This window comes from Neophocaena asiaeorientalis, unplaced genomic scaffold (genome assembly GCF_003031525.2).
Source record: "Neophocaena asiaeorientalis asiaeorientalis breed wild unplaced genomic scaffold, Neophocaena_asiaeorientalis_V1.1 scaffold798, whole genome shotgun sequence".
In the NCBI taxonomy this organism is placed as follows: domain Eukaryota; kingdom Metazoa; phylum Chordata; class Mammalia; order Artiodactyla; family Phocoenidae; genus Neophocaena; species Neophocaena asiaeorientalis.
The window spans coordinates 933,547-960,724 of NW_020173042.1; the positions used below are offsets into that span (position 1 = coordinate 933,547).

General features: G+C 38.7%; 1 protein-coding gene across 1 annotated transcript in view; it reads left to right on the plus strand.

Annotated features, from left to right (window-relative positions):
- CNTNAP2 (contactin associated protein 2) overlaps positions 1-27,178 on the plus strand; it is a 2,003,631-nt gene that overhangs the window by 580,511 nt on the left and 1,395,942 nt on the right. Inside the window, exon 3 of the mRNA XM_024742848.1 lies at positions 9,393-9,503. Coding sequence (XP_024598616.1) covers positions 9,393-9,503 — 111 coding nt within the window. The remainder of the gene's footprint in view (positions 1-9,392; positions 9,504-27,178) is intronic.

The window sequence follows — 27,178 nt, forward strand, 5'->3', positions numbered from 1 at the left end:
TCCTACTCATTGGATGTAGTGTAGGCATATCAATTGAGTGGCTGATTCTGTATGGTTTTCTCTGGGAACACCTATGTAAAACTGCAGGAGTCTCTTCCTTTTAGTTGAAAGGTATGGTGTGGACAGAAGATATTGAAATTGCTGCGATATCGTGGTATAGGGTATCACTTCAAGTAAGTTCCTGGGATCCAAATGGGAAGTGGTAAGAAAAATCTGACCACTTCAATATTATTAGGAGATAATATTGAAGTACACCTAGAAGTAAATCCAATGCCACATATACAAATGTTATCCAAAGTGAATCTGGAGATGCTGTGACCTTGAAATTGTAGACCTCGAAACCATAGGTCTTGTAATCAGGCACAGCTCGGTTTTTGTCCTGGTTCTATTATTCTTTAGCTATGAGGTCTCAAGCTTCCTCATCTGTAAAATGGTAATTATACCTATGTCAAAGGCTTACTAAAGTAACTCACTGAGAGAATTCTCTTGGAATATTTACTATATTGCCTGCCACGTAAGTACTCAATAAATGATTGCTATTACTATTTCTTTATTTGTTGATTTTGGTTTAATGGTCTCTACTCTTTATGCTACTGAGATGGAAGAGGGACAGATGCCTCGTTTAACGCATGGCTACTGCAATGCGTATGTAGCACGTTGGGCTGCGTCCCATTGAATAGAAAATGAACCAAAAAGTAAATAGAGTCACCTCCATTGATTAGTAAACAGGAAAGATTCAGTGAGAAGAAAAAGGGGGAGATAAAGTTTCCTTTTTTCAATTAATGATTTTCATTGCATACCAGGTAAAATATGTCCACTCAGTTGATTCAGCTCTAAATCCATTATCTTTAATTTTTCCCTAAATTAGCATTTGATGGCAAACTAATTGTACTTCTCTTCATGACCTCTAAGTTCTTTGTGGAGTAGGTAAAGGAAACTAAATCCATTCTTCCATACATTGTATGAAAGGACAATTAATTCTCAACTCAACTACATAATCTGTTTTACCAATGAGCTAATACTCTTGCATTTTCTGTGCAGGAATTTAACCCTGCTATGCAGATGCAGATATAAATAATAAAGGTCCCTATATAAAATTAAATACACAAAAACAATATTTATTTTTATTTTAAAACAGAAGGCAATATTTGTATGGGAATTTCTGTGATAGGTCAAGTATGCTAAAGACCAGATGGTAAATGTTCTCGCCTACTTAAACATATATGGGAGATGAGTTGGAGTCCTTGGTGGTTTTGCCCGAAGGAGGAGCAAACATTTTTCTAGAATGTTCCTATAACACGGATTTTTTTAACCATTTACTTTCTATTGCTATAATGTAAAAAAATCATAGAAAAACTGACCCAAAACTAGACATTTGAAGTAATGGAAAAACTGAGGAGAGTCTGGATAAGACAGAAGCTAGTCATCCAAATTCTGGCCCTTAGGAATAAAATCTCGATTTCTTTCTTCCATGTGCTAATATTGGGAAAACCTCAGCCTAATACTACCTTTGAAAGTCACAACTATCCCAAGAAAATATTTATTAGACCAGGTTAAGTTAAAATAACTGAACTTGAAAAAAATTATTTAAAAATACTGGAAGAGAGGGCTTCCCTGGTGGCGCAGTGGTTGAGAGTCCGCCTGCCGAGGCAGGGGACACGGGTTCGTGCCCCGGTCCGGGAAGATCCCGCATGCCGCGGAGCGGCCGGGCCCGTGAGCCATGGCCGCTGAGCCTGCGCATCCGGAGCCTGTGCTCCGCAACGGGAGAGGCCACAACAGTGAGAGGCCCGCGTACCGCAAAATAAATAAATACTGGAAGAGAAAGTCTTATTTATACTTCCTGTACTTGCCATACATTCAAGGAATAATACAATACTTAAAATACATCTGTAAATTATTATTAAATTTGAAGACATTTGGCTTCCAGATAGGATTACACTCTTTCCATAGAGAGAAGTAATTGGGGTATGGGATTTCCACAGATGACAAGTGGAATGAGCTCGCTTTGTTTCGGTTTTTTAATAGAATGCTAAAGTTAGCAAAGTCCTGAGGTGAAAAATACAGAGACTATTCAAGTAATGCGTGTCAAGGAAAGAAGACAAAGCACCATGTGTCTAAGTGCATCAAGGCAAAATACTTCTGTAAGCAGCAGCCCAAGTTTATAGGGAGTAAAAATAATGGATCTGCCACAGCTGTAAAGAAACATTGTGAAGTTATTGTTAGTGCTGTCATCCCTCCTTCCTTCCTTCCTTGTTCTCTCCTCTTTATTTAGAGGAAAATTAGAAAACACACACACAAGGAATCATAATCTTGGGAATAAAGTCTCTAAAATAAACAAGTACTAGATCCCATACAAGTCTTCTCTTGGTCAGAGTGTAGAAACGGATACTTCTTATACTTTGTGAAGAATGTAAGGGGCGATATTAACCTCCGTGATGACTCAGGAAGCACCTAAGTCATGACTTCAGTCTCCTTTTCATTCAAATCCTGAAACTCTCCACTAGGCTAGACAAGAAACACCACCTTATTTGTCCAAAGGATTTTCCGCTGTCTTTGAAGCAAAGTAACGAAAAGCATGCTTTCTCTACGAAGTCAGGGAGATGGTACAGAGGATAGCATCATCATCAGTAGGTGGGTACACAGGTAGTTGCTTTCTCAGCTGCTGAGGACAGCAGTTGGCTATGTTTGGGCAACTGGGTGAGCAGACAGAGCATCAGGAAATCCAGGAGCAGGAAGCACGATACAGTCCTGGAGCATCAAGACGGGACTCCAGACACTGAAATGAGCGTCAGGGGAAGAGAGACCATCTCTGCAGGAAGTGAGATGCTACTAGGGAATTAGCACAGATGTTCAGCTCGGATTTGAAGATAGTTTTGGCCATAAGGAGCAAGGCAGGAGGCTATAGATTGGAAACAGAAGAGTTTAGGGGGAGGTATGGCCTCTGAAATTTTCCCTGACAACGGAGAGGAAGGGTCATAAAACCTGAGGCAGGAAGAGCAATGTAGCTCTAGCTTCAAAAGTTAGGAATTGAATGCACAGGATGTAAGGAGACCATTGAGTTATGTATTCCCCTGAGAATATGCCTTTTCCAGTTTGTTTTTTTTTTTCCTAAATACGAATCGAAGATATTGCTAGAATTTCCGTCCTGATAGCACTGCTTGGTTTTGGAGTCCTTTGCTAGTCTTAATTGTTTTCTGGGTATCCGGCTTGTATTTCCAAATGTGTGATATAAAACACGTATTTAAGTGCTATACTTTTTAAAGATGTGTTATGAAAATTTTCCAACATAATTTTTCAATCACAGATACAATTGAATGATACTCTGATGTCAATTACATCTGTTCTGAAGTCATTTGACCTTGCAAATTCCTGCCCATACTGCTTGCCAATAGAGATCTCTCTTGGCCACACTCTCGTAGGTGAAGGGCAACAGCCGTTTCATCTCTCTTCGCCAATCATTTCCTCTGTTCCAGCATGATTCGTACAGAATTCTTACAGCTAGTCTGAAGACTGACTGAAATTGTATGAAAATAAAACTCAAGGCCCATCTGCTCCTCTAGTTTTCATCCAAGATTCCCTGGAATGGGAGTGCACTGGAGAGCGAATGTTTGCCATAACTGTGTGGCTGTAGTTTTGGAAGACATCCTAGTATGGGAAAATACAATCCTAAATTATTTCAAATGTTAGCATTCTCTCCCTCTCTACTACTACTACTATAAAAATTCTAACTTGATTTCCTTATATTTAATGTCTGCAGAACGTTGAGACAGATGTTCTAGAACAACAAGCAAGCTGTCTCTTTGGAAGATGGAATGTGTAATAACTATTATTACGGTTGGAGATAAAAATAGATAGTTCATCATCATAGTCAGTCTGGCAATATGGGCACACGTGGAGTGCAGCGACAGCCTTCTCCAGGAAATTTCATCCCCGTTGTAGTCTCTCCATGATTTTGCCTAAGCTTTCCTTTCTCCACAGTGTCCTCAACCCTCTTCATCTACATGCCCTCAGTTCTTCAGGTCGGATTCATTATTTGTATGTTACCTGCTACCATAATTGATCATTAATCTTTCTTCTTCGTGGATACAAAGAATATTTATTATACTAAACCAGAGGTTGGAAAACTTTTCCTGTAAAGGTCAGAGAGTAAATACTTTCGCTTTGGCGGCCATATAGTCTTTTATTTTTTTTTTAACATCTTTATTGGAACATAATTGCTTTAAAATAGTGTGTTAGTTTCTACTTTATAACAAAGTGAATTAGCTATACATATACATATATCCCCATATCTCTTCCCTCTTGCATCTCCCTCCCACCCTCCCTATCCCACCCCTCCAGGTGGTCACAAAGCACCGAGCAGATCTCCCTGTGCTATGAGGCTGCTTCCCACTAGCTATCGATTATTTTTTACATTTGGTAGTGTATGTATGTCCATGCAATTCTCTCACTTTGTCACAGCTTACCCTTACCCCTCCCCGTGTCCTCAAGTCCATTCTGTAGTAGGTCTGAGTCTTTATTACCGTCCTGCCCCTAGGTTTTCATAAACATTTTTTTTTTGTTTCTTTAGATTCCATATATATGTGTTAGCATATGGTATTTGTTTTTTTCATATTGAGCTGCATGAGCTGCTTGAGCTGTAAATTTTGGAGATTAGTCCTTTGTCAGTTGCTTCATTTGCAGGCACTTTCTCCTGTTCTGAGGGTTGTCTTTTCGTCTTGTTTATGGTTTCCCTTGCTGTGCAAAAGCTTTTAAGTTTCACTAGGTCCCATTTGTTTATTTTTGTTTTTATTTCCATTCCTCTAGGAGGTGGGTCAAAAAATTTGAGAAGGATAGGTGTTAGCTCTATTCTAAATGTTTGATAGAACTCGCCTGTGAAACCATCTGGTCCTGGGCTTTTGTTTGTTGGAAGATTTTTACTCACAATTTCAATTTCAGTGCTTGTGATTGGTCTGTTCATATTTTCTATTTCTTCCTGGTTCAGTCTCGGAAGGTTGTGCTTTTCTATGAATTTGTCCATTTCTTCCAGGTTGTCCATTTTATTGGCATATGGTTGCTTGTAGTAATCTCTCCTGATACTTTATATTTCTGCAGTGTCAGTTGTTACTTCTTTTTAATTTCTAATTCTATTGATTTGAGTCTTCTTTTTTTCTTGCTGAGTCTGGCTAATGGTTTATCAATTTTGTTTATCTTCTCAAAGAACCAGCTTTTAGTTTTATTGATCTTTGCTATTGTTTTCTTCATTTCTTTTTCATTTATTCCTGATCTGATTTTTATGACTTCTTTCCTTCTGCTAACTTTGGGGTTTTTTTTTGTTTTTCTTTCTCTAATTGCTTTAGGTGTAAGGTTAGGTTCTTTATTTGAGATGTTTCATGTTTCTTGTTTCTTGAGGTAGGATTGTATTGCTATAAACTTCCCTCTTAGAACTGCTTTTGCTGCATCCCATAGGTGTAGACCGTATAGTCTCATTTTGTGACATTGTGCTGCCCTGTGAATGTAGCCGCATACAATACATAAATGAGTGAGTGGGGCTGTTCTCCAACACAGCTTTACTTACAAAAGCAAGCAGTGGGCCCGATTTGGCCTGTGGGATATATCTGTGGACTCCTGTGCTTGACAATGCTAGGGGGTTTTAGGGCTTGTGAGAAACTTAGCTAATGTCTTCATATTATATGTGAGTCATCTGTAGATAGGGGGTTAACTGGCATACTCAAGGTCACACACTTAGGACAGAGCAACTAGTGACAAGGAAGTCACCTAAAAAACAGCCCTGCATTTTTAATTTATTTGTTACTTTCAGTACTTGGTTATATTCTATTCATCATTGAATTACAAACTGGTGATATTATTCTCTTGTTTCATGTTTAATTACTTTATGTGGGTCCATATATTATTGCATCTCATGAGGGGATGGGAGGTAGATAGATTATAGATAGATAGATAGGTGATACATAGGTAGATTTTATTGCCCAAACTTGTTAGAACAGTACGGAGCATAGAGTAAGATCTCTAGAAATATTTGTGGTTAAAGTCTTCCAGGAGAACATACAGTTATGTAGCATTTTTCTTAATTACATGGTTATAGATTTTGTCTCAGTTTAGAAGATTGTGAGGTTGCCAATGCTTAAATTCTGATAATAAGTTTATAGTCACCTTTTTTAAAAAAAGCAAATAACCTTTTATATGCTCTTATCTTTCCTGATCCAAGTTTTATTCTAATTTTGTTATTTTGATTTATATGGGTTTTAAAAATCAGTGAAAAAATTTTAATTTGGTATGAAGATGATTAATTTGTTATGGAAGTCAGTTTTTTTAAAAAAATGTAATAAGGATAAACTATCTTCAGGTTTTATAACTGCTATATTTAAATTCTAAATTTAAACTAGTTAATGGATCACTTAATTATTTATCAACTTCATTTTAATTACTTTCCATGTGTAACATGTAACTATATATGCATTGAATGCTTACTTTTGGAAAATGTGTCATTCCTTATTACCAGGTGTAAGCTAGCCTTGTTGAGCAGGTTTAAACTAGAAAAGGCTTCTCCTGGCACGATCCTGTTGATTTCTAGCAGAGCTCACTTCCTCTTTTCCTTCAAATTACTACTCAGAGGTCACCTGATCAAAGGGGCTTTTCTTGACTAGGCAGCAAAAAATAGCAACTCTCTCAACCTCCACCCCACCCCGCAAACTCCTTGGCCCCTCTTTCATATTCAGTGTCTCTCTGTAGTATTTTTCACCATCTCATACTATAAATTAACCTTTATGTTTTTACCTGTTTGTTTTTGTTTTAGTTATTTTTACTTTCTGCTGGAACATAAATTATATGAGGATAGGAATGTTGTCAGTTTCATGTACTGCTGCATTTCCTGTGCCTACACACCACAGGTTCTTTTTTACATATTTATTTAATTTTTAATTATTTTATTTTCTTTTATTTTTTATTGAAGTATAGTTGATTTACAATGTTGTCTTAGTTTCAGGTGTTCAGCAAAGTGATTCATAAATAAATATATAAATATATATGTTCTTTTGCCAATTCTTTTCCCTTATAGGTTATTACAAATTATTGAGTATAGTTCTCTGTGCTATAAAGTAGGTCCCTGTTGGTTATTGGTTATTTATTTTGTATGTAGTAGTGTCTATATGTCATAGATTCTTATTTTATATGAATGAATAAAATAAAAATATGCTAAAAACATTAGCATCTTCTTAATATAATGGAAACTTTTGAAGTAACGATTACTCCTTAAAGTTAAATGCAGAATTTACATCAAAAGACTGTACAAGGTTAGACTGAGTCAGAAGTTAGGAAATCAAGGTTTTATATGTGTGCTCAGTGGCATCTAAACTGAACAGTAAATTTTTAGACAATTAACATGAAATCCTTCACTGTGGATTCTTACTTTGTGAATTGATACTTTTAAAATAAATTTTATGTTCATCATTTCATTCTTTTACAATTAACTTTCCAGGGACTATATTCATACACACATGCATATTTTTCAGAGGCACTTGTAGCAGAACTAAGAAAAATAAGAAATCTGACTATGATTTACAAGGATCGATGTGTTCATTTTAACTTCAGTTTTGTACACACTTGAGTGGTGAGATAATGAATAATAATTCATTTCCCCAGTATCACTGGGGACTTCAATCCACTTGAGTGACTTTTCAAGAAAACTAGTTCACTCCTTCTACTGCTAGTTTCTTTTCCTGTTTATGAGTATCTGAGAGAGCAGCCATTCTAGAGCATACAGTGTAGCTCTGTAGCATATTAAACAGAATACTGAACACGTGTAAACACTTGTTGGGGATTTAAGACCATCTCTCTAAAAGTTAGGTGTTGCACCATGTTGTAATTCAGCATCATGCTTTAAGACTGAGTCTGTTGGGTTTAGGTGGTGTTGTTGTTTTTCGTTCATTTATCCCCCCTCCCTCCCTCCCTCCCTCCCTTCCTTCCTTCTACAAATGTTGTGAGAGTGTGTGCCAAGTGCCAGGTACTGTTCAGATCACTGGAAAGTAAGCATTAAGCAAACTATCAAAAACTTTATTTCCGTAGAGCTTCCAATCGAGTGGGAGAGAAAGACAACCCAACAACTGAATGAGTGAAAACACAACGTGTCAGGTGGCTCTAAATGCTGTGAAGGAAAATAAAGCTGGAAGTGGGTACAGAGAACGAGGGCAGTGCAGTATTTGTGGAGCTGGGTGGATTAGGAAAGCTCGTCTGCACTGTGAGAGATAACATTGAGCAGAGCCTGGGGGAGGTGAGGGACGAGGCTGGTGGTCGCTGGAAGAGCAACAGCAAAGGCCAGGGCAGGAGCAGGTCTGTTGTTGCAGTTAGAAGGAAAGGGTGGCTGGACAGCAAAGCACAAGGATGCTGGAAGATGTGATCAGTGCAGGGACCACTGTGGGCCATTGGAGGACATTGCACTTCATTCCAAGTGACTGAGAACAGGAGCCAGGGGATATTTTGAGTGCAGGAGCCACCTTACCCACCTATATTTTTTAAACTGTCCCTTTGGCTACTGTGTACAGAAGGACTATAGCAAGGGAGGAAGCAGGAAGGCTATTCAGTCTTTCACAGCAGTGATCGTGGATGGCTTCTTGGCCCAGATGACCAGGTGACATGAAGGGGTAGGATTTGGGATATTCCAGTCTGAGAAGACATGGACCTTGGTGCAGTCTTCCAGACAGTGAGAGGAGACTGAAAAGAACCCCAAGAGTTGAGTCCTGGGCCCTTTAACATTTAGACATTGGGAAGGTGAGAACAATCCATCAAAGTGGAATGGGAGAGTCAGCAGTAGTAAGGGAGGAGGGAAAGAAAGTTAATGGCAGTGTAGAAGCCAAGTGAGGAGTAGAACTGAGGGAACACCTGGTTCCAGTGCAGTTGATTAGTCAAGTATGATGGGAGCTGATTAATTTTTTTAGACAGCAGTGCTTTTCGTGTTGGTGATTATCTTGTCTTCTCTTACCAACACCTCTTTCCTGATCTTTTAGTTTGGATATTATTCCTCCTGGTCTTCCCTCCTTCAGTCTCCATGTTTCTAACCCCGAATCCCTATAATGAATAAATAACTGAAGATTTTTAGGAGATGCCAAAGCTTGGGAAATAAACAACCGCAACGTTATTCATGATTCTGAGATAGCAGGCCTGCGTTGAGGCCCCTCAGAATAAAGCGCTCTATCATAGTTGTAACTCTTGAGAATCAGAAGGTGGTTTAAACTGTGCCTGTGGTTTATTAGAATGATCATAGTTGAGTTACCGAAATTCCAATCATTTGCTGGATAGATTTAAAATTTTGTACTATATTCAGTGATTATTTTAACAAATCATTTTATCCAATGAATATTTAAAGATCTTTATTGAATCTCTCTCTCTTGTCTTTTCAGAAAAATGTGATGAGCCACTTGTGTCTGGACTCCCCCATGTAGCTTTCAGCAGCTCATCCTCTATGTCTGGGAGCTATTCTCCTGGCTATGCCAAGATCAACAAGCGAGGGGGTAAGGCGACTTTTATTTCATTTGTCGACAAATGTATTAAAGGAGAACATGTTATATTTACAACTGCATTTCTAAAGTATATTTTATTGTACAACAGCTATTAGCTGGCACCCAAAATCATTCTCCCCGCTTTTGTTAACAGAGACATAGATACTTACTATAAACCTCTTTTGTAGCCACTATTGTGGAGTGATATAGAAAAAAAATGGGCTAGAAATAAGAGACGGTAAATTAAAGAGGAAGGATTTTTGGAGTTGCATATGATAATGAATTCAAAATGACATAAAAATCCTGAGTTAAGGAAAGTCTTGTTAATCAGAAAATCATTTAGAAAGAAGTTAAAAAAGAATTGGTTCCAAATATGTGTACCATGCACAAAAAAGAATACTTTGTATTAACTGCTTTTTTCCCTTTTTATTAATGTACACACTTAGTTTCTATTGAAAATACAGGATGAAAAAATATGACCCTTTGCAATTTCTACCCCAGCATACAGAATTTAGCTTTGTTACTAAAGCCATGTAAAAATCTGTGTACATTTGCAACTAAAATTTGACTTTTGGACTTTAAAGACATGGTATTAATTAGTAAATGATGATTTCAAAGTAGACAGCAATTGATAGAGAATAAAAGAAGATGATTAAGAACAGAAACTTAAAACTCTTTTGCTTCAAAGGAATGCTGATATAAATATCAGTGAACGACAGCTTGGAAAGAAACAATATTTTCTTGGATAACTATGTATCAGCTAACAAAGACCATAATTTTTTTTCAGTAAAACAGGAAATACTAAGCTTAAATCACAACCAATTCAGGAAAAAAATGTGAAAAAATAAAGAAGGAAGGAAAAGGAGGGAGGGAAAAAATATAAACAAAGGTGAAAAAAAAGAGAACAAGGGAAAACCCAAAAGGGGAAGAAAAAAGAAGAGGGGAAGAAAGAAAAAAATATCAGAAAAGAGAGAAAAAAACATCAGAGAGATTCAGAAAGATCAAAAGGGAGAAGAAAACATGTAAGGAAAAAGTAGAATAATATATACAGAAATTCACACAAGTGTGAAGATACCTTAATCAGTTAAAAAAAAAACTTTGGTGAAAGAGATATACTGACAGAGGTAGAGGAAATAAATTTTAAATATATATACAGCTTTGATTTCAAAGTAGTATTCATCAGCTGCTTTATTTTTTTTCAGTGAGTTTTTTTAAATTGAGGTATAATTGACGTAACAATATATTAGTTTCAGGTGTACAACATAACGATTTCATATGTGTATACATATATGTATTACAAAATGATCACCACAATAAGTCTAGTTAGCATCTGTCACTATACACAGTTACAAACTGTTTTTCTTGCATGAGGATTTTAAGATCTAGTCTCTTAGTAACTTTCAAATATGTAGTGCATTATTGTTAACTGTAGTCACCATACTGCATATTACATCCTCATGATTTACTTATTTTATACCTGGAAATTTGTACCTTTTGACCCCCTTCACTCATTTCACTTAACCCCTCCCCACCCCACCCCCGCCTCTGGGAACCACCAGTCTGTTCTCTGTATCTGCGTAGTTACGCTTATTTCATCATGTGATATTCATCAGGCTATGGGCATGGGAGACCTGGTGAGTAACTATAAGTTTTCAAAAATTTTCCTTAAACATGTCAAAGTAATGAAAATTTGAATGTATTCCTTTTCCATAAAAGTCACTAAATCCAAACCAAAAAAAAAAATATAGATAGAAAAACATGAAACAAAGAACTTCCCATACCCAAAATCATAATTATGATGCAGGCCAGCCTAGCACTAATAAATGTGGAACAAAATATAAAAGGGAAAAGAAATAATACATAGATCCCCAGATGTCAAGGGGATGTGATATTCCCTAAAGGAAGTGTCATGATATTGAGAGGTCGAAAACAACTTTAATGAAAGGAAGCAGTCTCAAAATATTTCTTTAGAAAGTTTTGTGTGAAAATATGACTGATGAATTTTATACCCAGTGAATTTGAGCAAGTTATGTCAAGCGTACAACCTCTTCAGGAATACAAATGAAACACTCCAACCAACAGTGAGATGAGTGAAAAAAAGAAAGAAAGAAAGAAACCATGGTCCAATGATGTATACTGAGCAGTGAATTCATTTAAATGTAAGGCTGTGACTAGATAATTTAGGAATTACAGTTGTAGAACAGAGTATAAATGTTACAGATGCAAGAAGGTAAAAATACCAAACTATGGGATTAGATATGTGCTTTTCCCCCTGCCCCCAACTTTTCAGAACAGGAGGCCACTAGATGCGTAACTTTAAGTGCAGATTTATTTTTTAGGAATTAATATATTTTATGAAGAAACCTCAACAGTTTTTTTGTTGTCCTCATTCTAGTGAAGTTATGTTAAAATATTTTTTCATTTTAAAATAGTACAAGTTGTCACTTTGAATTATTTAGAGCTATTTATCTATTTATCTACTCGTATATGTAGAGTGAGGTATCTGAAATTAAACTTCTAAAATGTTAACTTTCTTTAAACCTGAGGATGGGATTTGGGGAATGTTTTCACTTTCTTTATAATAAGTTTCTTTATAGAATGTATACATCTATACCTATACATATATGTACATAGGTAGAGGTACAAATACAATGCATTTCCAATAAGAGAGTTGTTCTGAAGGCAAATGATTATAAAATACAATTTATGGTTTCTTAGTTGTTTAGAAGCTTATTTGACTTTTGATACAATTGTATCTTTGACTATTGATACAATGCATTATCATGTGTTAGGGTAAAAACCTGATGTTGTAGTTCATCGGGAAAAAGCATTGTCTGTGCTATAGTTATAGATTTATGCTTGCCTATGGTCCATTTTATCAATATTTGTTATGCGGCAAGGTTTAGTTACTTATTTTTTCTCTCCCAAAGACCCCTTTTGCTTCTCAGTGGTGTATGTGCATAGTTGCCTATAACTTCCTCACCCAGCCCACCCTACACTATCTACGTGTTTGGGACTGTCACACTAAATGGCCACGTCTCCACTCCTCACACTGCCCTGCCTCTGCATGTACATACAAGACACCCATGCACAGGGCTAGCTTAACCCTGGTTGAGGTTAGTAACCTCAGTATGGGTCAAGGTAGCCAGCATCAGAGAGGAGGGTTATTTCCTCTACAAGGAAAAACCAAAAAGAACTCCACATATGGTTATTTCAATTAAAAAAAAAAAAAAAAAGGAAGCTTTTTTTTTGCGGGACGCGGGCCTCTCACTGTTGTGGCCTCTCCCATTGCGGAGCACAGGCTCCAGACACGCAGGCTCAGCAGCCATGGCTCAGGGGCCCAGCCGCTCCGCGGCATGTGGGATCTTCCCCTACCGGGGCACGAACCCGTGTCCCCTGCATCGGCAAGCGGACTCTCAACCACTGCGCCACCAGGGAAGCCCCGAAGCTTTTTCATTCTGTTATAAAGTTTATATGCAGATGCCCTTGGAAGAGGAGCCATGTTGACTGAGATTCATGCTAAGGTATAAATGGCTAATGACCAGCATTGGGTGAGAATTGTTTTGTTTTGTTTTGTTTTTAGTGCAGCACAAAATTACATATCTTAAAAATAAATATATACCTTAAATTATATATCATAAAAATAAAGAAGAGAATTCTAAAGGGAGAAGAAAATAAGGTATATGTCAGGGAGGAAAGAAATGCTAGTGATATTTTTTTTACTTGACTATTGGCAAGAATCATCTGATACATACACCACATAACCATCTGAAAGCAGGAAGATATTATCCTGCCAGAGAAGGATAAAAGAATGTAACTTGCTAATTATACAAATACAGAAAAGAACAAATTCAGTTGAGTATTCTGTTGATAAACATTGCTTCAAGTTTTTATCATTTATTTAAATGATATTCTTCAAATACATTTTGGAGTGATAGATTTATGAATACGTAGAAGAGCAAAATATAAATGCAAATATACATTCAGACAACAGATTGACACACATTTATAGAATGGAGTTTAGCTTTTGGGTCCCTGCAGTACAAATCCATCTGCTACAACCTTGATGTCAGGGACCAGAACATGACAAAACTGGGAGGAAATGTGATGTTTAAATGAAAAAATCCACTTGTAATTCTATCAAGTCTTTTGGAGCCTACTGCTTTAAGGGTTTTGGTTTTTGTTTTCATTTTTGTTTGTTTGTTTTAAAACAGTACCTACCTCCTGTGACCTGTGTTCTGAATTTATCTTCCCATTCTTGGTGCATTGGAGCTTTCCCAGTCTTGTGTCATTCTGAGTCAATAGCAATTAGATGGATTACTCTTTCCAAAGGGTAGCACAGATATGAGCCCTTTGAGAGTTCTGTGGAAGGTATCCACCACCTGACATTTACATAGTATTGTACAGATTATAAAATGCTTTCACACATGTTCTAAGTGTCCCTTAATCGCCACAACAACCTTGATAGATAGAATAAGTTAGAAATGCCAATCATTTCTCCTGCCGGACTCTCAACTTTCTACTCCACGTGCCTTTTGTAGAAGTCATCCTCTCTCTACTGCCCCAAAGGGACAGTCATTCTACCACATGCCCCTCTCCCCCCCGCCACTAGCCACAGGTGATGAGAGAGAACCCACGATCTCAACTGATGCCGTCAGAATCTCTGTTTCATTTATGCGACATAGACTTAGGAACCAAGAGGACTACTGGGTAGAGCACGATAGGCCGCATGTAAATAAGACAGAGAGGGGTGAAGCAGCTGCTGGAGAAGAAGGGAAGGCTTGAGGCCACATACGTCCACGTAAAGGATGGACAAATTCTCTGGTCTCATCCCTATTCTGCTGCCTGTGTGTCATCACCTCTGGCTGTACTTCTGCTTGAGCCTGTGAAACTTACCCTTCTAATTCTAGTCATCACCTCCTCTGGCCTGAGCTAATTTTAGTAAATCTGTCTTCCTATTTACCAAAGAATTCCTGATTAAAAAACATGAAGCATTATCAGTGCCACATTTGAATTAACCCAGAGATAGAACCTACAACCAGATGGAAAGTTTAAGTTTCTTTCACCCTCTTGCCACTTACTTTTACTTAGTAGATACTTCACTGCTTGCTGCTCCTCAGACTTTTTGTTTTCAGGTTTGCTTCTTGGATAATTCCTCCTGTTTTAGGAACCTGTTGTCTTCTCTCTTAAACCCAGGGCAGAGACTTGTAGTGGTGTTGTTTTGTACTTTTGTATCCTTTGTTTCCTCCAGCAGGGAGAACAGATTACGTTTGTAGGTCATAGAAGTGATGATCACTCTTCTGGGAGGAATACGTATATAAGAGACATCTGGAAAGGCCACTGGAGCAGGTCACTTAATGTCCACACTTGTATCTTTTTTTTTTTTTTTTTTTTTTTTTTTTTTGGTAAGGAGCACAGGCGCCGGACGCGCAGGTTCAGCGGCCATGGCTCACGGGCCCAGCTGCTCCGAGGCATGTGGGATCCTCCCGGACCAGGGCACGAACCCGTGTCCGCTGCATCGGCAGGCGGACTCTCAACCACCGCGCCACCAGGGAAGCCCCAAGTAGATTACTTTTGAATGTTATAATCGCATAGAAACAAGAATCAGGTGATCATACAGGAAGCCATTTATAGAGTGGGTGTTGAGTCTGGTCTCTGGGTCTTTGTTTCGTCTCTACAGCTCTCTGTGACATACTCACACAATGTACGCCTTAATCACCTCTTTAAAGGCCCTGTTTCCAGATACAGTCATATTCTTAGGTAACTGGAGGGTTAGGGCTTCAAGATCTAAATTTTGAGAGAGCACAATCCAGCCTATAACAGTATCTATTTTTAGACCTTAATTTAATCTTCTTTTCCATCTTAATGCCATTTTCTTACTTAAGAAATAAATAAGAATAAATTTATGTTTGATTTCCTTATTCTGCTTCATACTCGTATGATCAGCTCTCCCAAAAGATAGCAGAGTAATCATGCAAAAATGAAAATTTGATTATCTTTTTTTTTTTTTTTTTTGCGGTACACAGGCCTCTCACTGCTGTGGCCTCTCCCATTGCGGAGCACAGGCTCCAGACACGCAGGCTCAGCGACCACGGCTCACGGGCCCAGCCGCTCCGCGGCATGTGGGATCTTCCCGGACCAGGGCACGAATCCAGGTCCCCTGCATCTGCAGGCGGACTCTTGACCACTGCGCCACCAGGGAAGGCCCCACACTTGTATCTTAAAAAGAACTGAAGTCCTTTCCTTCCCTTAAAATATACCACTGAAGTTAATCATTGCTACCATGCCTTGATGCCTGGGCATGGTCCAGTCATTGCTTTAGTCATTTTTCTTCTTCCTGTTGGCCAAGAGGGAGCTTTAGTAATTAGCGTAATGCCAACCTCTTCTCCAGTTCACACTTATACACTTACACGTGTTGGACCACCTCTTGCAGCTCCTAGATGGCTCAGCAAGTCGTCATACCTCACTCTGCTCTTCAGAGATCTGTTCCTGTCACTACTGGAAAGCAAAATTTTCTCTCCTCTATTGCAGCGTCAGTTCTCTTGTCCCTTAGTTACGTTTGTAATGCCACTCCTTTTCTTCTTTCTATTCTTTCTCCTCTTTCTGCCTTAAATAGTGAAAGGATCTGTCACAGCTAATTAAACCCAGAACGTAACGTAGCTGATACACTATGAACTGGGAAGGCAATTACAATGCTTCCTTGAGAACTTTGTCTTTCTTTGTGCCATTAATGCTTCCGGCTGGTGCTCTTCGGCTCTCTCCAGCCCCTGATCCATTCCTCTGTTTTCCATTGCCCAGGTCTGGCCATCAGTTTCTGCCAGATCAGGTAGTGTCTTTAACCTTTATTAGGAAGCTCCTCCCTTAGACTGTAACATCAAGGCTTAAATTATGAAATAGATTAAAGTTCCCAATCAGTGAGCTTCTGTCCCTTTTGGCAACTTCCATTCCACTATTTTCCTTCTCTAGCCTCTACCACTTATTCCGTATTTCTCTTAACCCACTCACTGGTAATCCATTGTCACTTTAGTATGAATTCATTGGTCAAAGTGTTACATTTGCCTTTTAAGAGCAAATCCTTAGGAGCAGAAAAATCCAGAGAACTGTTTTTCTAGTATAGCATTTCAGAATATTTGACATTCCTATTTGGACTGGTTATACTTCTTCATCTTCGAATGACTCTCCTGCAAAGCCCTGATGATTTTGCCACCTGTCATGCAGTGCTAAGCAGTAGAAAGAGAATGACTGTATCCATGCATAATTAGGTTCCAATATGGAATCAACCAAGGATGAGGATGGTATTAGTCAATTATTTTGACTTTCTGCATCTCAGCTTCCTGATTTCTATGGTTATGGCTATATGACTTATCATCCAAACCAGGCACTTTTGAGAGCGACAGTGCTATTAATAATTACACCAGGGTGATCCTGCAGGTGTGGTACCCCTGTTTATATTCTGAAATGGAATCGATTATACAATTTTGCAGAGCTGTTGTGAAGGTTAAATGAAATGATCGACACAAACTGTATTGCATTTAAATATTAGTCTCTTTCTCACCAATTACTCTCAACTCCTAAAACAGCACCACAGATATTAATATTTTAAAACATGGATTGAATGAAATATTCTTCTCATCACAAAAGCAATGCCTCCCTAAAAAGTGATTGCTAGAATTTGTGTATTTTCCAATGTGTTTTTCCTCTATCATCATGTAACATAAAAATATCATAATAATCGAAAGATCAATAAAATAACATTTTTCATGATATTTTACATAAATTTTGGACTGCTATTTACTTAAATGTGCCCCTACTCTTTCACTTCAAACTCCTTTCAATTCAAATGAATTTTTGTCACTGATTTTCAAATGTTATTTTGTTCTTCTTATTATAATCATGTCATTTGAATTAGATCTTATAGAATCCAATCTAATATATATTTATTAATTTTATGATACTCAGAAAAGCCAAAAAGAATTGTTCTGGACTTTAGGGAGAATAAAAACTACCATTTTTCCCTTCATCTATTTCAATTTTGACTATTTTTTTAAATGTATTTTAAATGATTTCTTCCAAAGCTATCAGTAGGTCTTTGTATTCACCTTTACAATTGAATGAGAGTTGCCATCTAACTAACATTCTAAGTTTTAATTTATTTATTTTTTAATTTTAACTCTCAAATGTAAATCAAAATTCTGGCTTCACCAGGAGCTTTACAAAATTAAATGAGCAATACAGGATACATTTGTATCATTGATACTTGTATCATTGATCATTTCAAAAAAATGCTGGAAGCATATTTACTGGGGAATAACTCACAAGTTTGTTTAGGCGTGCCTTTTTACTTTGCAAGTAATATTACTATGTTTCTGCTTGGCATCAAATTTTAAAATGTTGGCATTTTGTGTTCCCCATGGAAATCTATGCTGGGTTTTGTAGCATTTCCCACAGAGCACTGTTTCTCAAGGTGTGTGATGTGAATACAAGCTATGAACACACACAACACATATATACACAATGTTTCCACAGTTAAATCAGCCAGGCACATATTGTTTGGTGGTCCTCTCTAGGGGAACCAAAGAGAGCCTCTTTATCGTGGAACATCTTTAGAGCCAGTAGAACACACTTTCACTTTGAAAGAAGCTCTTATAAAATCTAGCCAAACATTCTGCACATCGATGGTTTTAAACAGGGTTTGTTTAATATGCTTAGAAGTGCGGTTGTGTCCAATGAGTTCACTACTGTGTTTCTAACAATATTGCTTTTAAAGCCTCTTTGATAATAATATGATGGATGATGATTTTTGGTTTAGCAGATAGGTTTAATCGGAGAAAGGGAGTTTTTAGATTTGGGGCGTTTGAAGTGAAGAAATTTTGGTTAATTATTTTAAGGAAGTTGCTATCTTGCCATGTTCATGGCAAATATTTGCCACTGACAAAATCATAAGCTGGATGAGGATCAATGCTGTTATATTAACCCCTGCTTCCATCTTTGAAATGGCTCTGGGATGTTAATTTTCGAACACTCTCTTTATATGACAGTATTAATAGCTGATCGTCTAAAATAATATGTGAATAATCAATTGAGATAATGCGCTTTGTAATTTCGCCTTACACACATTATTGAAAACCATGCTGTTTGGTACTTGCCTTATGAAGTTTAGGACATGTGGGGCGGGAAGTCTTGACATCTGAATGAGCAAAGAAATATAGCTAAATAATTATTCATTTTGAGAAGACATACTGATTAAATATGTCTTTTTGGATATGCTGCTATGCAGTTGGAGGAACTAGATTTCCCTTCTACCCTTGGAGAGATCTTGGGTTACTTCCTCCCTTTGTTTAATTGCCCTAGTTATGTCACTTCTGTAATGAGAAACTTGGACGAGATGATCCCTAGGACCTTGTCATCTCTGAACACCCTCACCATGTAGCCAAGATCAGATTCCCTGGTCTTGAACTTAATGAGCCACTACAGATTCTCATAGTCTGGACTATTTCGTCCTCTGGGCACAGAGATACTTCCGACTAAACAACTTTGAAAGTGGCTAAGATATCTGGGAGAAAACATTTATGAAATAAAGTTTTTACAAGTTGAATTTTTCTTTCTAAACCATTCCAGAATATATGCTTAGAGATTAAATGTTTAATTATTCCTTTGCTATTTGCTAATTTTATTCAAAGAGAGGCTTTAATATTTTCCACATTTCTGCCAAGATGGTGGAGAATTTATGTGAATGATTTGTACCATATCAGAAATATTCATCTTAAAAATAGAATTCTTCACACAATCTCAAAGCACTTTAACACAGTACTATGGACATGTTCAGCTCTCAAAGAATATTTTCTGAACAAATGTACTGAATCATATTTATTGCATAGATTTCTATCCACTTTAAACTTCAGAGGCTTACTGCTTCTCTGTTGAGATGATTTGTTAAATCAGAAGTGGGTATTTGCTAACATTTTTCAGTTTCAAAGAAAAGTATTTCACAAGTTATTTACTCACTGTTGTAGCCAACTGGAGTCCAGACAGTAATAGAGAATAAGTGACCATAGCAAACATTATTATCATCATTTCTAAATAAATAATTTTAAATATCAGTTTTTTAGAATGTACATGCAGAACAACTGAGAAATGTTCCCATTGGTATCCTCCAACGTTTTCGAAATTGTGGACAGGTACCATCAGGGTAATGATGTTGATTTGGTAAAGCATGCCCTTCTTATCTCAGGATATTTCTTTCACAGATGAGGCTTTCAATTTTAGCTGCTGCATCCACCTGGTAACAGGTGCCTTTGGGTGACAGTCCGTGTTCTATCAGTCCTTGTGTTTGGCCCATAAAGAATACACTCTGTGTCCTATTTGCAACACTGTAGCCTCTGGGAAGAAACAAAGGTCAGAAATGAGCTAGGCATGTATACAAGTTGCTGTGTGGGGAGCTCACATCAACTGATCATAGGAAGGTTACTGCCCAGTGAGGGACACTGCACAAGACCCATGCATTCAACAAGGTTAGGGCACAAACAACCACACATGTGAAAAATATACTTCAAACCCTATAATTACCTTCCTTCTACACCAGACGAGTGACTCTTCATCATTTTTCAATATCTACTCTCCTATGATTAGAGAAAGTTCCATGCTTTTTGCCTATTTGCCTCTTCTCCCTTATTTCCTTCAATAAGAGGAAAAACAGGCCAAATTATTTCCAAGACAATTGGGAGGATTTAATATAGTAATGGCTCTATTAGCAACCTGGTTAGGTCATACTCATCAGAATGAATAGGCCCTTGCCTTAATACCTTTAGCAAATTAATGACTTCTTCCGCCCAATTTTCTTCGGGAAGAATAAAAAAATTAGAATCGCCCTCTCTTTTATACTCATGCCTTGCAAAACGAATTCTCAAAATATTGTCACTAATAACAATTCAGAGCAGTCCAGCTTCTGTTAGCGCACTGCCCTTCCCATACTCTGCAAATAAGCCATCCACGTCTGCATTGTTTACTCAAACCCTTGCTTTAAAACTGAGATGTATGTTTGACATGAATATTGCTGACAATATTGACAACCATGACATTCAAGACAGTCTACTTTCATCGTTCTTGCCTCTTTAACATTAAAATGTAAACACAAATTGTAGAAAGCTTTATTCCTCTGGTTTTTACCCCAAGGTCACTTTTACTTTTTCTTAGCTGTTTTGATTTTCTTAGCAATGTAAGGAATTCGAGTTGTATGTTTTTATGTTGCTTTGTTTTGTCCCTCAGTAGCTTCTGGAATTTACTTCCTTCGTATCTGTTTTCCACTTTAAAATCGGTGGGCAATGCTATTTTATTCCAGTTAGAGGGTCCTCGTCTGAAGTTTACCTGCCGCCTTCACGTCACCAGACGTCTGCCGCCAGGTAGAGTGTTCTACCTACAGGGTGAATTGTTTTGTATTAGAAGGTTTGTGCCTGAGCACGTGTGTGAACAATGTATAAATACACGTTTTGTGGGTTTTCCCTAGCCAATTTCTGGCACGTATGTATTTCAGTGGATTATTAATTTGAGTCTGTTTGTTTATTTGTTTTTATTTTGCTTTTGACTCATGCTTAGAACATGAGATAAGCCCTATAACGCTCTCCTATTAAGATGACCAAAAGCATTGCTGACTGCCCTACTGTTCCTCTCTGAGTGTTCTAGAGAGTGGAAGTTGAAACCATATCCTTCTGTGGTGTATGTGTTTCTGTGATATTACAGATTCATAAGTGGTCATTAGAGTCTCTTCAGTTTACGTTTTGATAAGGCCATGCATTCCAAATAGAGTTTCCAGAAAGAGGATGATTAAATTGTGCTTTGAACAGTTCCAACGGGAGGAACACATAGGGTAGAAATCATGACCCCTTCCTCACCGTGGAAGGGCAGGGAACCCACAACAAATGCGTCCCAGGGAGGCCAGAAAACCAGAGGGTGTCAGCCATGCCCCCACCCCAATCAATCCACATCTTAGGTTCAAACTGTATTAAGTTATCAGCAGTTCCTATTGGCCTCCAGATTTTTTATTATATAGATCGCTCTTCATCCACAGCATCAACATTTTTAAGTTGCTTGTCCTTCAGTAGTTGTCAAAAAGTTGTTACTGGTGGCTAAATGAGGTCTCTGTCTGTCTTTCGAGGTGCGCCATGTTATTTTCTATCTCAGAACTTAGTATACGGTATTGGACCGTAGAGTTGTTTCTCTGAGCCCACAAGAAGGGGTGTGAGTGGAACACAAGCCCTACGTCTCCTGCATCTGTGGGTACCCAGCATCTAGGACGGTGCCTAGCAGAGATGAAATACAGATAGAAAAAAACGCTGGCATGTATACGTTATCTCATTTGAGCCCTACAAAAACCCTAGGAGAGAATTTAGCAGGAATAAAACTCAGTTTTATGGATAAGAAAACTTCAATTCAAGGAAGTTTATATTCCTGCCCATGGCTACACCTAACAGAAAGCAGATTTGAGCATTTGGAACAGCCGCTTCTGATTTCAAAATCACTTACTGTTCTCTTCTCCACATGTCTTCCCTGTCTATGTGAGCTTCTCTTTAGGAAAAATTGGAATACTGTTTGAGTTGGTTTCAGAACATAGTTAAATTTTTCCCACTGGTGTCTTAGAAAATAAACAGACACATTTCTCTATTTTATTTCGGAGTATATAATGAATTCGTGATTTCTTTGCATGCATATTATCTTTGTCTTACATAATCCAAGAGTAGTAAAGACATTGTTTTAAATATTTACATATAATAATATAGTTGTAAAACATACACCCCCCCCCCCATTTTTCCCCCTACACTCAAAGCCTAGCCAAAAATCTACATTCCTTCAGTCTTGTTTCTGTATTTGGATGGTATGAAGTGGTAGGCAAAAAAAGATATTACTTCACTTGAAATATTATATATGTGAGAACAGCCAAAGATTGGAACAAAACAATGAGGCCAACATTCTGTCTCCCAGAAAAGAATTAAAATAAGGAAAAACTACTGGTGTGCATTAATATGCTAGAAACTGACAGAAGCAATATTTTTAAAGTCACTAACATGGAGAAAAAGCCGTAAGTCTATACAAAGTGAAAGGAAATGAATAACTGAGATAAAACTCAACCACAAAAGGGAAAATGTCTGTGATGTGCTGGATGTGCCATAAACTGGATCTCTGTTTGGTATGACATGGGAATAATCTGGGATTAATAATAACAATGTCCCCCTGTATGATCATTCTCAATCACTGAATTGTTTCTTCCATTCCAAATGAAGGTTTCAGCAGTATTACATCTTGCCTTTCATTTTGTTACTGTTTAGTCAAATGATCATACTTTCTGGAAACCTGTAGAGACTGCCAAGGGAATTGATTCTATTTTTTCCCCCAACTTCTGTATGCCAGGTGTTGGCATAAGGAAATCAAAAGCTATTTGACCAATTGTTTCAAAATTATTATTATCTATCTTCTCGACATAAAATTCAAGACTTAATCATGGATGACGGAAAATAATTTTCTAAAGAGAATTTCAGAGAAGCACAAAATGCCTTCGGGTTTCAATGCGAAATGTTGTATTTGAATTTCCACAATTGAAAGAGAAATTAGAAAGCAAATAGTTGTATTTTCAACAACAAACAGTGTTTATTGGTCTTATACTGAAAAAGCTAGCACTAACTGGGCATCGGGCATGAGGAAGAGAGAGACTGTATAACCAGCAAGCCGCCTAACCTCTTCCCCAGGAGTGAGTGCCTGACCTCTCAAACGCTTGCAGTCAGACTTGGGAGGAGACACCCCAGTGACCCATCTTGGGGATGCTTGTTGGGTATGTCCAATGCTGCAACTCCAGTAAAAATACTGCCTGATCTACATGATTTGGTCTGGGGTTCCTTAGTCTATAACCCAGCTTCCTGTGGTTCGTAAAGAGAAGTGTGAGTAGGCAAGCCCACAGACGCGCACCAGGACCCACTGTGCCTCTTGCGGCATTGGGGGTGAGCACTCGGAGAGAAAAGGCATACTCTTCAGAGGAAGATGGAGAGAAAGGATGCTGGTCTTTTTTTTTGCGGTACGCAGGCCTCTCACTGTTGTGGCCTCTCCCGTTGTGGAGCACAGGCTCCGGACACGCAGGCTCAGCGGCCATGGCTCACGGGCCCAGCAGCTCCGTGGCATGTGGGATCCTCCCGGACCGGGGCACGAACCCGTGTCCCCTGCCATCGGCAGGCGGACTCTCAACCACTGTGCCACCAAGGGAAGCCCAGGATGCTGGTCTTTTGTTTTACTTCCATATCGATTTATTGTGAGAGCTTTGGAACCTTCCTTCCTATTGATATAACATACATTTGGAAATAATCAGTTCTCCTTAACAATTTATCAATAAAGTGGCAAGGATTCACTAAGGAGAGATAGAGAGGCAAGATGTTTTATTAACAGCCTGGAACATGTAAATCAGCTTCTGGAATGCCAACCATTTAAATTCAAATAGATTTCTCAGTGAGACTAAAATCTAAATCCCTGCGATTATTCTATTTCTGTGTATTGGATTCATCAAGATTTGAGGTTCACTTTGTTCTCAATTCACAGGAATCTCCCCCTACCATTCTTTTCTACTTTTTTTTTTTTTTTTTGCGGTACGCAGGCCTCTCACTCTTGTGGCCCCTCCCGCTGCGGAGCACAAGCTCCGGACTCGCAGGCCCAGCGGCCATGGCTCACGGGCCCAGCCGCTCCGCGGCATGTGGGATCCTCCCGGACCGGTGTGGGATCCTCCCGGACCGGTGCACGAACCCTTGTCCCCTGCATCGGCAGGAGGACTCTCAACCACTGCGTCACCAGGGAAGCCCTTTTCTGTGTTTGAATGGCTTAGCTGGTATGGAAAAAAGTGAGATTGATTCCTTCAGAAGCTCTAAAGTTTTGCCTGTGGTAGTTTCACACCCAAGAGTGGGAATAACGGAAGTCAGAGATGGGGAAATAAAAATCCTGCGGCCAAATGAGAATTCTCCATCTCACTCTAGTCTGGAATACTACAGTTATTCATATTTCAGGCACCTCGATTAGACATTCATTATGCATAAACATTTATGTAACTCTGAGTTATTCAGGCTGGGAGAGAACATTGGCAATCTTTCTTTTTCTTTATCACTAAGACATCCTGTATCTAAAACAAGGGACAAAACAAGTGCTAAAAAAACAAAAAACCAAAAAACCCAAAAAACCCATCTGCTGCATGTAAATCTAAATTTTCACAAATTGAGATTTGTTAAATCTTCAATAAAACAAGGCTAACAAGGTACATTCGGCTGTGTCTTTTCAAAGAAGCCGTCTGAACAAATGGATTAGGACCAAGCCTGTTAGAGTGGTAATCCAGACTGTGGTGACGTCATCGATTCTCTCAACCCTGGACCTCTCAGGTAGTTCTAATACACAGTGACACAGGTGAGGACCTGGAAAGTCCTGATAGAGAAAACTAAGTAAGTAACAAAGTAAGACTTGAAACGTTGTTCAGTTTAGAAGGAATAAGGGAGCCCAGTCAGTCAATAAACATGCATTGAAATGAGCAACACCGCCACTACACAGATACGTTTGCATGTGGGGCTTAAACAGCTGAAGAGTTGACAAGGGAACTTCTTAGGAACGCTCAAGCGGGATGATCATTATGAGGAGAATCGCTGTTTGTCTGAAGTACATTGGTGAGTGTCCAAATATCCAAATTTAGAGAAGGCTCGGGTGACATCTGAGTGTAAATCAGAGTGACATAGACGTATATCTTTTTTTTTTTTATTTTATTTATTTATTTATTTTTGGCTGCCTTGGGTCTTCATTTCTGTGAGAGGGCTTTCTCTAGTTGCGGCGAGTGGGGGCCACTCTTCGTTGCGGCCTCTCGTTGCGGAGCACAGGCTTCAGACGCGCAGGCTCAGTAGTTGTGGCTCACGGGCCCAGTTGCTCCGCGGCATATGGGATCTTCCCAGACCAGGACTCGAACCAGTGTCCCCTGCATCGGCAGGCAGATTCTCAACCACTGCGCCACCAGGGAAGCCCTAGACGTATATCTTAATGAAGAGGATTATTAAAGAGTTTCTCCCCATTACTCCATTGAGAGACCTTAGTTTTCTAGTAGAACAGACAAAAATACTTATTCCTTTCTTTTCTTTCTCCCTCTCTTCTTTCCTTCCTTATATACTCCCCTTGCTCAAATACTTTTTAAATGTCAACTTGTTTTAGTTTCATATAAAACAATGAACTTCCATTAAGTAGCTCACAGACTGAGGAACTGGGTTGGGGGGCGTGGTGTGAACATGATGACTGCATAAGGATTACACCAGCGTGTGGCAGTGAAATTATATAAATACGAAGGTTATTATGGCATCATAGAGCACAGATGATTTATTTTGCTGAAGAGACTTCAGGGAATAGTTCTTAAAGGAGGTTAAAGTCATAATAGAATTTACTTTGTAGAATCTCATCTAAAGAGTTTAGTATAATCCAAGATATCAAAGTCAAAAACAGTGTTTGTTAAAGGAGGATCAGCTGGTAATTTGGTTTTGCTAGCACTTAAAGCAAGAGTTAGCATGTGGTAAGAGGGACGGATTCACATGGACAGAGGTCGGATCATTGAGATCCTTGATTGTCGTGCTGGGAAGCAAGACAAAACCCTGATTTTTAAACCAACCCTGACCTGGAATCTTTTCCATCTCAATAAATGGCAACTCCACCTTCTAATTGAGCCATAAATCTTGGAATCTCCCATCATTCCTCTCTTTCTCTTATACCCGACATGCAAACCTTACCAGCTCTTCCTTTAAAAGAGATTTAACATCCGACCCTTTCTTACCACGTCCACAACTAACACCTGGGCTAATCCAGCATCCTATTTTATCTGCATTAGATAGTACCTGCTTTCAATTTTATTCCCTGATTCTATTATTGCCCCATTCTGGTTGCCCCAAACAGTTTATCAACACAGCAGTATAGTAATCGTGTTTTTGTGTGTGTGTGTGTGGCACACGGGCCTCTCACTGCTGTGGCCTCTCCTGTTGCAGAGCACAGGCTCTGGACGCGCAGGCCTAGCGGCCGTGGCTCACGGGCCCAGCCACTCCACAGCATGTGGGATCTTCCCAGACCGGGGTTCGAACCCGTGTCCCCTGCATCGGCAGGCAGACTCTCAACCACTGCATCACCAGGGAAGCCCCAGTAATCATTTGAAAATCAGAAAAGAACCTGTCATTCTTCCACTTAAAAATTTTCCAACAGACTTTGATCTCACTCAGAGTAAAAGCCCCCAAAGTCCTTACAAGGACCTATAAGTTCTTGCCTTAGTTGTCTGCTTATACCCATCATCTCTCTGACCTCATGTCCTAGGGTCTCTCTCTCCTCTCTAGCCACACAGGTGTCCTTGCTATTTCTTGTACTTGCTGCTGCCTTGGCCTAACATGCCATTTGCAGTACATCACACTCAGTTCCTTCAAGCTCCCAGTCAAATGACACCACCTTCTAGAAGCCTTATCTAGAAGCCCCACAAAAAATTTCCCACTCATTCACTGATTCTCCCAGTGACACTTGCCCTTCATTTTTTTTCCCCATGTACTTTTATAACTCGACCTTGGTTCACAGTTCTAAAAAGAAAGAGATGATAAATTCTTAAAATATTTTAGAGAAAAAACAGTAAGGAAATGGTAGTTGGATATGTGAGATAACAAAAA